The 15,533-nt window shown below is 43.6% G+C and overlaps 1 protein-coding gene across 2 annotated transcripts in view; it reads right to left on the minus strand.

The window, feature by feature from the left end:
• The window catches only part of ccdc120a (coiled-coil domain containing 120a), a 147,665-nt gene that overhangs the window by 34,988 nt on the left and 97,144 nt on the right, over positions 1–15,533 (minus strand). Inside the window, exons 1-4 of one of the 2 annotated variants that reach the window (XM_060932443.1) lie at positions 7,909–8,041; positions 3,765–3,911; positions 3,585–3,651; positions 2,097–2,227 (exon numbers count right to left, since the gene is read on the minus strand). In XM_060932443.1, coding sequence (XP_060788426.1) covers positions 2,097–2,227; positions 3,585–3,651; positions 3,765–3,812 — 246 coding nt within the window. In that variant the 5' untranslated portion in view covers positions 3,813–3,911; positions 7,909–8,041. Of the gene's footprint in view, positions 1–2,096; positions 2,228–3,584; positions 3,652–3,764; positions 3,912–7,908; positions 8,042–15,533 lie in introns of those variants that run through there. The other variant, XM_060932442.1, reaches the window with a different exon arrangement.

Below are 15,533 nucleotides of genomic sequence, written 5' to 3' on the forward strand. Positions count from 1 at the left end.
GATTTCATAAGACTCTTTACTGGCTGTCTGTGGTGTACAGTACGTTTGTAAATGTTATGCGCTCTTTTATCATCGTGGGATTTGATTATAGCTCTAAATAAATATTGAAGTTTTTTTTAAAGAATCCGTATAACTTTATTTATACGCCCGTATACTAAGTTTATTGAATCAAATCCGTATAAAATACGGACATTCCGTATAGGTTGACATGTATGCTATTTGCCAGAAAGAATCCAAAACGGTGAGGAATTGACCGAAAAGAAGCTTTTTTTTTTGTTGAACTCCTCATTAAGGCTTAATTAATCCATAACTTCATTAATAATTGTAATTAAGCAAATCTGGGAAGAAGTTATACGCACCCTAAGTACCCCTACTTTCATGCCAGAAAGAATCAAAATTAAAGAAATGAAGAATTGAAGGAGAAGAGGAGATTTGTGTGGAAACTGCTCGTTAGGGATTGATTAATTACTCCAGATCTTCATTATTAATTTAAATTATGCAAATTTGGATAGAAGCTACCGTATATGCACCCCAGGCAGACCTACATTCCTGCCAAAAAAAAAAAAAAAAATCGGTGAAGAATTGAGAAAGAAGTAGTGATTTTCATGAAATGTGGACGCCGGCGTACGGACGACAGACAAGACACGATGGCATAAACCAGGGGTGGGCAATTATTTTTTCCATGGGGCCACATGAGAAACAGAAAATTTTGTGGAGGGCCGGACCAAAAGGCTGAACTAAATTCTGCATAATATTAATTGTATTTCTTTATATAAACCAGTAAATAACATTGTTTTTACAAGCTGCTAAGACTGGTAAGAGTATGGAAAAAACGAGGTTGCCTTACAAAAAATGTCATTTATTCAATCAAATTTCCCAAAACAATGGTTAACAAAATGTGAACGTTTGTACCATTTTTTTTTCAGTCACATTCACCCCAAAACACAATAAAGAGATCATAATATTGTCTTTCTACTCCAAATATCAGGCAAGATACATCAGATTATAATAATGATGCCCACATTTGTAGTTTAATCATCTCATTTGGTGTTTTTCGCCGGAGATCGGCTCCGGCTCCGGCGCCTGCTGGTGACGTCACGCTATGTGATTGGCTGGACCGTTTGAAGGATGACGTACAAGTTTGTGGTTGGTCTGGACAAATTACGGAAGTAGTTATCGCGGGATTAGGTTTCGTGGGATTTCATGTCATGTTCATGTCGCGCGCATTGCGTTTTTGTTGAACACAACTTCAAAATAAAAGCAATGCACATTCAGTGCATGCATGAGGTAAAATTAGAAAATACGTTTATTTTGTAATTTCTAATTAACCTTACGCGGGCTGGTCAGAATGAACCAAAGGGCCGGATGTGGCCCGCGGGCCGTAAAATGCCCAGGTCTGGCATAAACTCAATCACTTGTCGGCCGGATGAGACAATAATGTAATTTTAATATACAGTAATTGTAACCTCTTACAAAGACACCGCAGAGTCTTTATTTTTCTTACTTTTCTTATTAGTCTTACTGTGTTCTAAAGCAGATCAGGAAGTCAGTGTGACACCACTCAAGAACTGATGAGGTTTGAGGCAAATATTTACAGAAAAGGGTTTTTAGGTGGGATGGAGCTCTGTTAATTGTTAGCGATTATTAGTCCTGCAGTTCCGGTTCAACAATCATGAGACAATGCAACCAAATCTGAGCTTCTCATGCAAAAAACAATAGTGTGTATGTATGTGTGTGTGTGTGTGTGTGTGTGTGTGTGTATGTGTGTGTCAGCACGTCACAGCCAACAGTCTGATCAGGAGCATTTGCACTCAGAGGAAGCACAGCAGGAATGCAGCACTTATGCCCAGTTATCCAGCACCACATGGCGTTTGTGTTACTCACAGACAGCAGGCTACAGCAGAGAGAGTGCAGCAGTGTCCGATCACTCCACAGCTCAAGAGTGTGATAATGAGCTGTGTGCGTGCGTGCACATGACAGAGGCTGGTTCCACATGCCAAAGGGATGTCACTTTGACAGGAAGCAAGTATCATACATTTATGTGAGTGTGGCTCTGTGTGTGTGTGTGTGTGTGTGTGCACACACGTGACACTCACCGCCTCCTGGAGGCACACACGCCTGAGTTCAGCGAGGCGAGTGTTCAGTAAAGCCTGAAGGCTCCTCCGTCTCTCCTGCAGCTCCACCATTCTTTCAGCACGCTGCTTGGTGTCCGTGGAGCCCTGCAGCTCTACACACACAACACACACACACACACTTCATATCAAACAGGTAAACCCAAACAGACATTTTCCCTGATTCTACCCATAACCTATTCCGTCTTTGCACATTGTTCACCGCATCACAGTGCTGCTTAATCGTCATTTCTGATTGGTCAGAAGGTGATGTTTAATTTTCTACACCAGCAGCTCTGATGGTATTTCCGGCTCTAATTCAAATCCCAAGTTTTACTTTAAAGGAACAGTCCACCGTACTTCCATAATGAAATATGCTCTTATCTGAATTGAGATGAGCTGCTCCGTACCTCTCCGAGCTTTGCGCGACCTCCCAGTCAGTCAGACGCAGTCAGACGCGCTGTCACTCCTGTTAGCAATGTAGCTAGGCTCAGCACGGCCAATGGTATTTTTTGGGGCTGTAGTTAGATGCGACCAAACTCTTCCACGTTTTTCCTGTTTACATAGGTTTATATGACCAGTGACATGAAACAAGTTCAGTCACACAAATTGAAACGTAGCGATTTTCTATGCTATGGAAAGTCCGCACTATAATGACAGGCGTACTAACACCTTCTGCGCGCTTCGGCAGCGCATTGATATCTGAGCTCCGTATCGATGCACTGCCGAAGCGCGCAGAAGGTGTTAGTACGCCTGTCATTATAGTGCAGACTTTCCATAGCATAGAAAATCTCCACGTTTCAATTTGTGTAACTGAACTTGTTTCATATCACTGCTCATATAAACCTATGTAAACAGGAAAAACGCGGAAGAGTTTGGTCGCATCTAACTACAGCCCCAAAAAATACCATTGCCCATGCTGAGCCTAGCTACATTGCTAACAGGAGTGACAGCGCGTCTGACTGACTGGGAGGTCGCGCAAAGCTCGGAGAGGTACGGAGCAGCTCGTCTCAATTCAGATAAGAGCATATTTCATTATGGAAGTATGGTGGACTGTTCCTTTAACGTGCTTGGTTGTCATCATACGTTATCGTTTCTACAGTAACCACTCTTTCACAGGGACTTGTATGGTCAAGGCTAATAATAAACAAATTACAATAAACTGCTGCACTGATAAGTCTTACGTGTGCTCTGGAAATAAACGCAGCGTGCTCTGCAGGGTGGAGAGCTAGTCTTTATTTTTCAGTATTAACAATGCACTGATGTATCCTTTAGTGCTTAGGGGGGGAAAAAAACAAAAAAATCAACAACCCAGAGCTGGGAAATTGGGGGTGGAGGAGTGTCGCATGTGTGTTTGTGTCATGAGATCAGATTCGCTTGGATGCCTTCAGGTTTTGGAATCTGTGCAACACTTGGCTTTGCTGAATTGCCTGCTGTGGAAATCTGTGATGAATAAAACACTGCTATGTTTACCAGGCCCAGTGATGAGGTGACTTTTGACCTCCATATCATGTGTCTTGCTGCTTGATTGTGATTTCACCTACATGGAGAAAGAAGATGCACTCAGCTTTTCTGTAATCTGGATATTTTAAAATCATCATCAGAGGATCTGCAGCGATGTCTATATTTCTCAGATTTTTTTTCCCCCCTCACCTTCCAGCTGTGCTCATGCGTGCTGCAGTGTGTTGGGCTCGTGGCCATACAGCACCTCTACAGACCGGCCTGAAGGGGGAGCCACTGTGCTGCTGCTGCTGTTGATGCTGCTGCGGATGCTGCTCGATGCTTTCTGAACTCAATGCCCTGCCACACACACACACCAAAGCCGAGTGAATGATGCAGCCTTTGACAGCGAGCATAAGGGTCCAGGTTAAAAGACTGACTTTGAAAGGAGACTGATAAGGATATAAGTGGGCTCTGCGAAGTTACACATAACTGTAAGAGCTCAGGTGCAGTGGGGGTTATAACAGCCTAACAGTTTAGCTTTGTGTATAAAGATACACAAAGCTCGCACACCAGGACCAGGTGCAGGATCAGACTGGAGCTTTGAAAATGTGTTGAAGTCACTTCTCTTTACCTAGTTGTTCGGTTCTTGACATAATGCTATATGGATTATTACAGTTGTGGTGTCGAACAGGGCTATTTACTATTTGATCTCAAACACATTAAGACGACAAGAAACTCGTCCACTAATTAACTTTTCACGAGGCACACCTCATCTCATCTCATTATCTCTAGCCGCTTTATCCTTCTACAGGGTCGCAGGCAAGCTGGAGCCTATCCCAGCTGACTACGGGCGAAAGGCAGGGTACACCCTGGACAAGTCGCCAGGTCATCACAGGGCTGACACATAGACACAGACAACCATTCACACTCACATTCACACCTACGCTCAATTTAGAGTCACCAGTTAACCTAACCTGCATGTCTTTGGACTGTGGGGGAAACCGGAGCACCCGGAGGAAACCCACGCGGACACGGGGAGAACATGCAAACTCCGCACAGAAAGGCCCTCGCCGGCCACGGGGCTCGAACCCGGACCTTCTTGTTGTGAGGCGACAGCGCTAACCACTACACCACCGTGCTGCCCCACGAGGCACACCAATTAACTGAAAAGCATTCCAAGTGACGACCTCATGAAGCTGGTTAAGATAATAATTCGCCAATAGTGTGCAAAGCGTCATCAAGGTAAACGCTGGATACTTTGAAGAATGCAAAATTTCAAATATATTTTTGTACTACATACTTTCAGTATTGTTCTACAAATGTACAAAATGGTAAAAAAACAAAAAAACAAAACTATAAGTAGGTGTGTCCAAACCTTTGGCTGGTACTGTACACGTACACAATATATAGAGAGAGGTCTTATTAATGAGAGAGATTTATACCACACACATTTATTTGAACTGGATTAATAACCTGTTTTCAAATACCACTTTACTTAAAAACTGAAGTACAAATACAGTATATAGTGTAATAAAATATATTATTACTAGCAGGTTACCCGGCGTTGCCCGGGTTTTGCAAAATTCTGGGTTGCCCCCAGACTTCCATGTCAAATTTAATGACGATCCGTCGAGAAATGGTGACGTTAACTCAAGACAAACAAAAATCCAAAGCATCCATCACCAGGGGCCCGTACATGAATTTTGTTTATATCTGCAAAATTCCGGGTCATCCCCAGACCTACCTGCCAAATTTGGTGAAAATCCATCGAGAAATGGCGACGTTAGCTAAAGACAAACAAACAAACTTTGCCGCTTATTATATAGATACATACAGGACACTTTTTTGATGGAATAAAAACGTGTTCTATTCCCTTCTCGCGGGTTTCATTCATTTGATTTGATAGCGTGCAATATTGTTAGCATATCGCTTATCCTACGTGTATCATGTCACTCTACCCAATGGAGAATGAGCGTTGAATACGGTTTACGATATTGCATGGTTGTCAAGACATGACGTCACACGCCAGAGACGTAAAACTTCTGTGCTAGTGAGCGACTGGGACAATTTCTAAACAAACATGGCTGCCAGGTTTGCTTTGTTAAAAACGGACAATTTTGAGAAAATTTTGAAAGAGAAAGACGCGTTGAACACCCGAAAGGAATGTGTATGTATAATAATATTGGCTGGGTTTTTTTCGTGGCACATTAGATATATTCCATCAGCTACTCGTCTTCGACTCGCTCAATATCATGCTAGCTGAATGGAATATATCTGATATACCACGAAAAAAATCCAGCCAATATTATTTAAATATTAGTCAAAATATTAAACACAAGGGCGGCACGGTGGTGTAGTGGTTAGCGCTGTCACCTCACAGCAAGAAGGTCCGGGTTCGAGCCCTGTGGCCGGCGAGGGCCTTTCTGTGTGGAGTTTGCATGTTCTCCCCGTGTCCGCGTGGGTTTCCTCCGGGTGCTCTGGTTTCCCCCACGGTCCAAAGACATGCAGGTTAGGTTAACTGGTGACTCTAAATTGAGCGTAGGTGTGAATGTGAGTGTGAATGGTTGTCTGTGTCTATGTGTCAGCCCTGTGATGACCTGGCGACTTGTCCAGGGTGTACCCCGCCTTTCGCCCGTAGTCAGCTGGGATAGGCTCCAGCTTGCCTGCGACCCTGTAGAACAGGATAAAGCGGCTACAGATAATGAGATGAGATATTAAAGGGATAGTTCGGGATTTTTGACATGAATCTGTATGGCATCCCCATCAATAGTGTCGTGCAAACACACTGACTTACCCCTGACAGCATCCTGTGAGTCCAGTTCTTGTCCAGTTTTGGTCCAGACGAAAGTAGTCCGGCAAGTTTGTTGGGGTCACGAAAGTAAAACGTTTTTCGCCTCAAAACATTATGCGTTCAAAAGAGTGATATATTTGCATCACAAAACCGTTGCCAAATAAAAAGTCAGACCTCGAAATCGCTTGGCACTATTTTCTCTCCCTTCTTATCACTGCACGCTGCCGACAGGTGACAGCCACAGCCGTTTCATTCATTGTTTACTGCTAGCAAAGTTAGCGCCAACATGTCTGACTACGACAGCGACGTTGAAAACACTGACTTCATCTCACAGCCAAAGGGATATCTTTATGAACCCGAATATACAGATGAAGAAATTCGCCAGATGGAGTTAGAACGGGCAGAGAGAGAAAGGGCGGACAGAGAAGTGGAAGAAGGTGAAGCTGGAGCCGCAGCTTGTTAGCGCCGCTGATCTGAACTCCTAATCACTGCCAAACAATGGGAAAGGTGTCGATTCCTGCGCAGATGTCAACATGACAGCGCGCAGTGATAAGAAGGGAGAGAAAATAGTGCCAAGCGATTTCGAGGTCTGACTTTTTATTTGGCAACGGTTTTGTGCTGCAAATATATCACTCTTTTGAACACGTACTGTTTTGAGACGAAAAACGGTTTACTTTCGTGACCCCAACAAACTTGCCGGACTACTTTCGTCTGGACCAAAACTGGACAAGAACTGGACTCACAGGATGCTGTCAGGGGTAAGTCAGTGTGTTTGCACGACACTATTGATGGGGATGCCATACAGATTCATGTCAAAAATCCCAAACTATCCCTTTAAACCAGGGCTTTGAACCAGAATTTTTTTCCTATTGGTTCGTTCCGAACAGAAACGGAATTTTAACGTTTCCGGTTTTGGGTTCCACCATTAAATAGACGTTCCCGAACCGGTTAGAACAAAAAAAATTTCGTTCCCGGAACGGTTAATTACGTTCCCTGTCAGCTGTTTAACAAATGGCTATAAAATTATGTCTCTGTCTCATCCAGCTTAAGCCAAATGTAGGCTAATTCTATTACAACCTTCATTAAATAAGACAAGAAATCATTCAAAACAATTATTATTTCAAATGTTGGCGATTTGGATTCTCAGTACGTCTTCCCATCTACACAAACAGAAAAAGTGCCAAAAATGAAAGATAATTCGTTTAGTGTGTTACCAAAGGCTAGTCAGGCCCTATAGAGGGCTACCGCATGACGTCACCGCGCCGCGAGATTTTGTTAGGCGCCATATTGGAAGACCAAGTACACATCTATGCAAGTACATACATACATAAAACAAACTACACCCGAAATGTAGCCAGGGCCGGTTCTGCCCTAATCTGGACCCGGGTGCAACATCGCGCAACACCCCCCCCCCCCCAAAAAACAAAACACCAGTCTAAATCAGGACAACCATCACATAACTATAAACATTTTATATCAACTATTTTAACTAAATGGGCTATAATAAATAAGCCTGCAGGCAGCCACGGCGGGCTGCCTCAGAAAAGTAACCATTTGTCCTACCTTAAAACTCGTTTTGCATTTTCTGCCTCCTTTTTTGTATTTTCGACCCTCCGTTTATTTTCTTTCCTTTTCTGAAAACCCGATTTGTGTCCAGGCATTTTGTTCTGCTACCAACAAACTAACTCGTCAGGTCTCGTCCCTCGAGCCCGCGATGATTCCCGTGGGAAGAGCAACAACTGATACATTTTTACAAACAGCCAATAGGGAGGTTGCAACGTTCAGGCTCTTCTTTGCTCAGACACTCAGTAATGCACTTATTATCACGTGGAGACGTGATAGTAGTCCACCTTCCCGCTCTCTCCATTCAGTCAGCGAACGTCACACAGGAAGTGAACCCCAGCGGGTCATAGAAACTTGCGCAGGAGAAGAATGGCTTTTTTATTTGTAGGCTACGGAAACTTTGAGGAACGAAATAAAAACCGGTATTAACCGGTTACCATTATTTTTAATAAGCGTTTCTGTTCCGGAACATAAAAAATAATAAAGTTTCTGGTTTCGTTTCTGTTCCATGTGAAATAGAAAAAGTTCCCGGTTTTCATTTTCGTTCCTTGAACCGGTTCAAAGCCCTGCTTTAAACACAAATAGCACAATTATGATATCCCGGATACCTCGATTATCACCACCACTAACCGGTATCCAAGCTCTAAAGCAACCAAGCAATGAACTAATATCACATGCACAGAAAAGTGTTGAAGCTGAATCCAAAATGATGCCACCAAGGGTCCTGACGGTTGAAACGCTGCCTACTAAAAGGGAAGAAAAACAAACAAAGTATATACGATAAATTAAAAAGTGAATAAAGTTTAGTCAAATCATCGTGAAGGTTTTAGACTAGCCTAAGCCCATGATGCAGCGATGAGTAATAATACACCTTGTAACTGTTTTGAGTCGTAAAGATTAGACACTGTATGAAAGTCATAAACCCTCCGAGTGCATCCAGCTTCCCTCTCCACCCACGGGTCTCTCCGTGGGAACTGCAGACAGGAAATTGAGCTCCAAGAGCAGGAAATGGCTCATAAAGGAGGAAGTGAGTGAGGGAAGCAAAAAAAATAATAATAAATGGGAGGCTCAAAAACTGACAGACACAAACAATATCGAGAGCGAGAGTCTTGCGTGAACAATCTAGGCATAACCATGACTACAAAGCCTTAGACGGGGGGACCAAAAACAAATCAATTTTTTTTTTTTTTTAAATCCAAAAGGTTCAACAGAACCACTTCCTGTAAACATGTCCTTCACCACAGGCACCGCTGAACTCTTCGTTTTTAGCTTCAGAGCCCAACGACAAGCTTCTCCGTTTCTCATGGTGAACCGACACACAGCGGTTTTTCCCCAAACAGTTATTATGTGTGGACTGCAGGAGAGCACACGGCATGAACAGTCTGTCTCTAAAGTGCAAGCGATGAGTATGCTCAAAAAAAATGTTGCATCCTGTCGTCAAAAGACAGAAGGTAGACAACAGACGGCTTGATTTCAGGCTCGTTTTTTGTTGAAGGAATAGAGCGGGCTGAGTTAGCTTCGTCCAGAGATGAGCCCCAGGGCTATACGGTGATATACATTTCTCATCAATCTTAAAATACAGTGCTGTGCAAGAGTCTTAGGGACATGTTAAGAAATGCTGTGGACCAAAAATACAATAAACAGTAAGCAGTAAGCCATAAGAAATGAAACCAAGTCAATATTTGGTGTGAGACGAGACAGACCTTTGCTTATCAGCACGGTGGTGTAAGTGGTTAGCGCAGTCACCTCACAGCAAGAAGGTTCTGGGTTTGAACCCAGCGGCCGGTGAGGGCCTTTCTGTGTGGAGTTTGCATGTTCTCCCCGTGTCCGCGTGGGTTTCCTCTGGGTGCTCCGGTTTCCCTCACAGTCCAAAGACATGCAGTTAGGTTAATATGGGACGGCCTTGAGCGAGGCCCCTAACTCCCAACTGCTCCCCGGGCGCTGTCAGCATGGCTGCCCACTGCGCTGGGTATGTGTGTGCGCTCATTGCTCACGTGTGTGTTCACTGTTTCAGATGGGTTAAATGCAGAGAGGAAATTTCACAAATGTGTGATGAATAAAACTGTGCTCTTTCTTTCTTTCTTTTTTTTTTTTAAAGTAGTTGTTTCAGGTCCAGTGAGTGCAGTTTTATGCGGAAATGAGCTGTAGGTTTTACTGAGCATCTTCCAGAACCAGCCACAGTTCTTCTGGACACTTTGACTGTCACACTCGCGTCTTCATTTTACACCAAAACCCAGTAGCCTTCATTATGTTTTCATTTTTTAATCTGAAAAGTGCTCTCTTATGTAAAATGCTGCTCAGATACAAACTTTTCCCCCTGTAACATTTCATTTTGTGCTGGAAAACGAATATTTGTAACTCTAAAATGTTTTTGTGATGTGACAAATTGTGCTGGGGCGGCACGGTGGTGTAGTGGTTAGCGCTGTCGCCTCACAGCAAGAAGGTTCTGGGTTTGAGCCCAGCGGCCGGTGAGGGCCTTTCTGTGTGGAGTTTGCATGTTCTCCCCGTGTCCGCGTGGGTTTCCTCCGGGTGCTCCGGTTTCCCCCACAGTCCAAAGACATGCAGGTTAGGTTAACTGGTGACTCTAAATTGACCGTAGGTGTGAATGTGAGTGTGAATGGTTGTCTGTGTCTATGTGTCAGCCCTGTGATGACCTGGCGACTTGTCCAGGGTGTACCCCGCCTTTCGCCCGTAGTCAGCTGGGATAGGCTCCAGCTTGCCTGCGACCCTGTAGAAGGATAAAGCGGCTAGAGATAATGAGACGAGATGAGACAAATTGTGCTGACAGACAACACCATAGACAGCTACATGCTAACTATGCTAACTCACTCCCTTCTAACACTCCAAATCATTCGGTTTGACTCTGTTTTTTGTGCCAAGATTCCTGAAAATTTCTTTCAATAATCCTGCAAGTTTATCCTTTCTTACCAATTAATAAATTAGTTACTAATACATTTTTCTAGCGGGCGGCACGGTGGTGTAGTGGTTAGCACTGTTGCCTCACAGCAAGAAGGTCCGGATTCGAGCCCCGTGGCCGGCAAGGGCCTTTCTGTGTGGAGTTTGCATGTTCTCCCCGTGTCCGCGTGGGTTTCCTCCGGGTGCTCCGGTTTCCCCCACAGTCCAAAGACATGCAGGTTAGGTTAACTGGTGACTCTAAATTGACCGTAGGTGTGAATGTGAGTGTGAATGGTTGTCTGTGTCTGTGTGTCAGCCCTGTGATGACCTGGCGACTTGTCCAGGGTGTACCCCGCCTTTCGCCCGTAGTCAGCTGGGATAGGCTCCAGCTTGCCTGCGACCCTGTAGAACAGGATAAAGCGGCTAGAGATGATGAGATGAGACATTTTTCTAGCTATAAATCCATCTTAAGTCATTCCAAAGCATTCTGTCACAGTCCTAGCTTGCTAGCTTTGTACTTAGCAGAGCTTGTTAGCTAAAAGAAACATGTCTTCAAACAACAGCTTGATTTCATCATTCATTCACTAATGCGTCTTCAGTAAACACTAGATCGTAGTGTGAACAGACTTTCACTAAATTTGACAGCCGGTTGGAGCAATTAATGTTGTTTTCTACCACTAAATGCACTCAAATAGCAGATTTAATCTTGTTAGCTTATTACTTACCCACTATGTGTAACATCTTACAAAGTAATTCCAAATAATTATCGCCCATATAAAAGATTCTTAGCAGAAAGTGCTAACTGAATGAAACAAATTAGACACACAGATGGGAACCGTCAGGGCCTTTCTAGGCCTTCGGAGAAGGCCCTGACATATCAGCATTTCAAAAGTTATATTTAATTTCTTTCATTCTTTCATAATTCCATTATAATTATTCTCTTCCAATTCTAATTTGACCTCATTTTCTATCAAATTTGCTTCAGAAATGAAAGGGTTACTGTCCTAAAAACATTAAAATCAAGTTAAGGCTGCACGGTGGTGTAGTGGTTAGCACGGTCGCCTCACAGCAAGAAAGGTTCCGGGTTCGAACCCAGCAGCCGGCGAGGGCCTTTCTGTGTGGAGTTGGCATGTTCTCCCCGTGTCTGCGTGGGTTTCCTCCGGGTGCTCCGGTGTCCCCCACAGTCCAAAGACACGCAGCTAGGTTAACGTAGGGCGACCTTGGGCTGAAGTGCCCTTGAGCAAGGTACCGAACCCCTGACTGCTCCCCGGGCGCGCTAGTGTGGCTGCCTACTGCTCTGGCTGTGTGTGTGTTCACTGCTTCAGATGGGTTAAATGCAGAGGATGAATTTCACTGTGAATGTGACAAATAAAGGTTTCTTCTTCTTCATCAAGTTATCCAATGAAATTTTTTTTGGTTTGTTGTCTCTAGGCTGAGAAGAGTTTAAAGCTGCTCACTTCATTGGTTAGGACTTCATTACCGGGACAGAAGGCCATGGCAGTGTATGTTTATGTAGTAACCGATGAATTAACCAATCAGAGTTTGATTTATAGTGGGAGGGACCAAAAGTTTATCACCCTTAGCCTGCTCAAAGGCCAACGTGAGCTTAACCACGAGTCGGCGCCGTTAGCGCAGCAGTGAAGTCACCTTCCAGCCGGTGTAGCGTTCATCAGTAGTGTTAGCGAATGCTAATGCTATCGAGAGCAAGTAGCACAGGTTAATGACCAAGAAACTAAGATTTCTGTCTCCAGACTCTTCTTCCACGCTGCACGCTCACTACAGTATTTTTCACTCAGACTTAAGTATTCATTTCCCTGTGTAATTTACCGAGTTACTTTTAAAATCAACATCGACAGCTACGCACAACGGAGCGACCTGGCAGCCTGCCGCTAATCCCTTACAAAATCCTTTGCCCTTTTGCTTTTTTGGTGTCTGGCTAAGTTTTGGCTGAGCTCAAGTCCCAGCTCTAATAGTAACGGTTCGCCACTGGACACACATAGTAACCTAGCTAAATAATCCCTTAGCATAGGAATGAAGCCAGTTGGTTAAATACTTTGCAAAGCCAGATGAAACTGTTAGCTAGCTGTCTGGACAGACACATTTCATGTCGATGCATTACAATGTATACAACAGTCATGTAGAAGCATGGAACGGCATATAATGTGATGTCATGATACAAATCTATAACAATTCGAATCAATGAAATAAAAAAACGAATCACAATAATCAGGCTGCTTAATCGCCTTTTTCTAACAGTAATTGTGTTGTTTAGATAGCAGAGGGTGCAATAACAATTGCAGGAATACGCGTGACTTCACTGTAGGTGGCAGTAACACAGCTCTAATGTCACAAAAACACACAAAACAGCTCTAAAATGGGAAACTGCTGTTGTGTGATTGACTTTACGAATAGATTTAACAAGAAATCAAATCTCTCTTTTTACAGACTGCTGAAAGATAAAAGAGAAGCAAATGGAAGAAGTACAAATGTTCATAAAAATATTAAGAAAAGGAATATTTGTCAAGTTGATTTTTAGTAAAAGGAATATTTTAGCTAATAGGCTATTATATTTGATTCCAACCTTTACAAATGTAGGTAAATAATTATTGTTGGCTATTAAGAAAATGAAAAAAGTTTTTTTTTTTTAATTTAACAAAAACAATAGTTAACTTGATAAAGAAACTTGATAGGAAAATCAACGTTGCGTTTTTTGTAATAAAATTTTCATTTTTTTTTTCTTCAAAAAAAAAAAATATTGTGAATCAAATCGAATTGGGTGAATCGTTTCACGTCGATTCAGAAGATATTAGAAATGAAACAATGAATACTGACCAGCCAACTGCAGTTTCAATTATCATTCAACAATCTGATTTTAATCAAATCATCATGTAAAACTCTATATAACAGCATGCAAATTAATCTACTCTTTCCACGTCGTTGGCGCTCGATCAGCTCTTCCATGCCTCCTAAATCGCATTAAAAATTTACACAACTGTGCTTGGGCAAATGAAAAGAATGGAGTTTGTGAAGCACTTTGTTCACAGTTAACACACCAGACTCACGCAGAGATCCAGAGAGGGTCAGCTGAAAACGTGATCTACCTGATGAGCTCATCACAAATAAAACACACGCTGGTAGAGCAAACACAGGATACGAGTCTGCCTCCGTTTGCTCAGTGTAGGATTTCAAGGAACGGAGTCCCTGCTGTTGTGTGTGAGAGTGAGACGAAGAGCATTTCAAACAAAAACAGGACGACAAAACAACACGGTATACAGCGAAACCACAAATACAAGCGACAAAGGCAGATTTGAGAGAACATACTCGTACTCTGTGTGTAATGTCTCTGACTGTGCGCGAGTGTGTGAGCGAGATGGAGCAAATGTCGAGACAAATGGTCTGCGGTCCTCGGTAAGCTTGCCAGCATTCCCGGCACCTCCACTTAGTCATGTTGGAGCCTGCGTTATTGTTTTGGGAACAGATGTTGGGCCTGTCCATCCTTCATCATTCCTCTTTCTCTCTCAGTCTTTTCCTTCTCGCGCCATTCCCTTCCATTCTTCTTTCTCCTTACCTCAGCACAATCCTGCAACGCAGTTCTTGTCTTCTCAGACTCGTCACCTCTGTTTCAGACTGTGACATTACTGCAACTTTCTGCTTGCACACCTCTATAGCTGCCGCCGCTGCCTCAAGGGAGACGATTTTGCCCTCGAATTGCTCTTTCATGCAGAAGAAAACCTGACGCATGGACTCGGGAAATTTCTCTTCCCAGGACTGTCTGCGACCTCTCTGATCCCAACAGGCGCTGCCGGATACCCCTACACACACACAAAGTTCCCTGCCTCCACTAAATTAATCCAGCACTAACGAGGACGTGTGGACACAGCTGTTTTGAGCACATGTCCTGCGTGTAACCGCAGAACCCAACACTCCATGCTGACACAAGGCTGATAAACAGCTTAAAAGACGTCACAAAAATATTAATGACCGTCACGGATAGGACAAGATTCGAGAAGCAAAAACAGCTTACGTCTGAACAGGTGTCAGTACTGTTACACCAATAACATGTAGTTGATTCATCAACATATTCATAACATTTATTCCACAGCCAGGGCCGCTGACAGCTTTGGCTGGGCCCGGGACAAAATGCTCTGAATGGGCCCCCCCTAACAACCCCCCCGGGCCAACCCACACCCCACACACACACACCCACCTCTCTTATCCCAGTCTCTACTCACTCCAACCCTTAAATGACAGGTATTCAAAAAGGTATTCCTAAACTCGTGGATAGTCTACTATAATCACGCGATTGGGGTGCTCTTGAAGGAGCAGCAATGGACGGGGGATTTCGGGCAGGGCTGGGGGCGAACATAGTATACTGTGCGTGCGTACTGTCCAGTGTGAAAAGCAGAGAACACCACACCGCTCGAGAAACGGCGGGATATGATTGCGGGCTAATGTGAATATCCTTAGCTTCAATCAGATATATGAAACACAATGTTATTAAGCCGTTGTGGTTATGAAATTATTCAATGCCCTGTGCGTTTGATATGGTGTTCAGTGTGACTTGCTCTCCCCTCGTTTGTAACATGAATTGCGTGCCGCGCGTGCCTTGGTTGGGGTTACTTTACGGGGCTGGAAAAAGTTGGCTGTGTCTTACCTGGCTCAGCTGCCCCACTGCCTTTGCTAGTACCTGCTGCATCATCTGAATCTTTTTTAAAATATTTATGCAGTGA

The sequence above is a fragment of the Neoarius graeffei genome, chromosome 10 (genome assembly GCF_027579695.1).
Source record: "Neoarius graeffei isolate fNeoGra1 chromosome 10, fNeoGra1.pri, whole genome shotgun sequence".
NCBI lineage: Eukaryota > Metazoa > Chordata > Actinopteri > Siluriformes > Ariidae > Neoarius > Neoarius graeffei.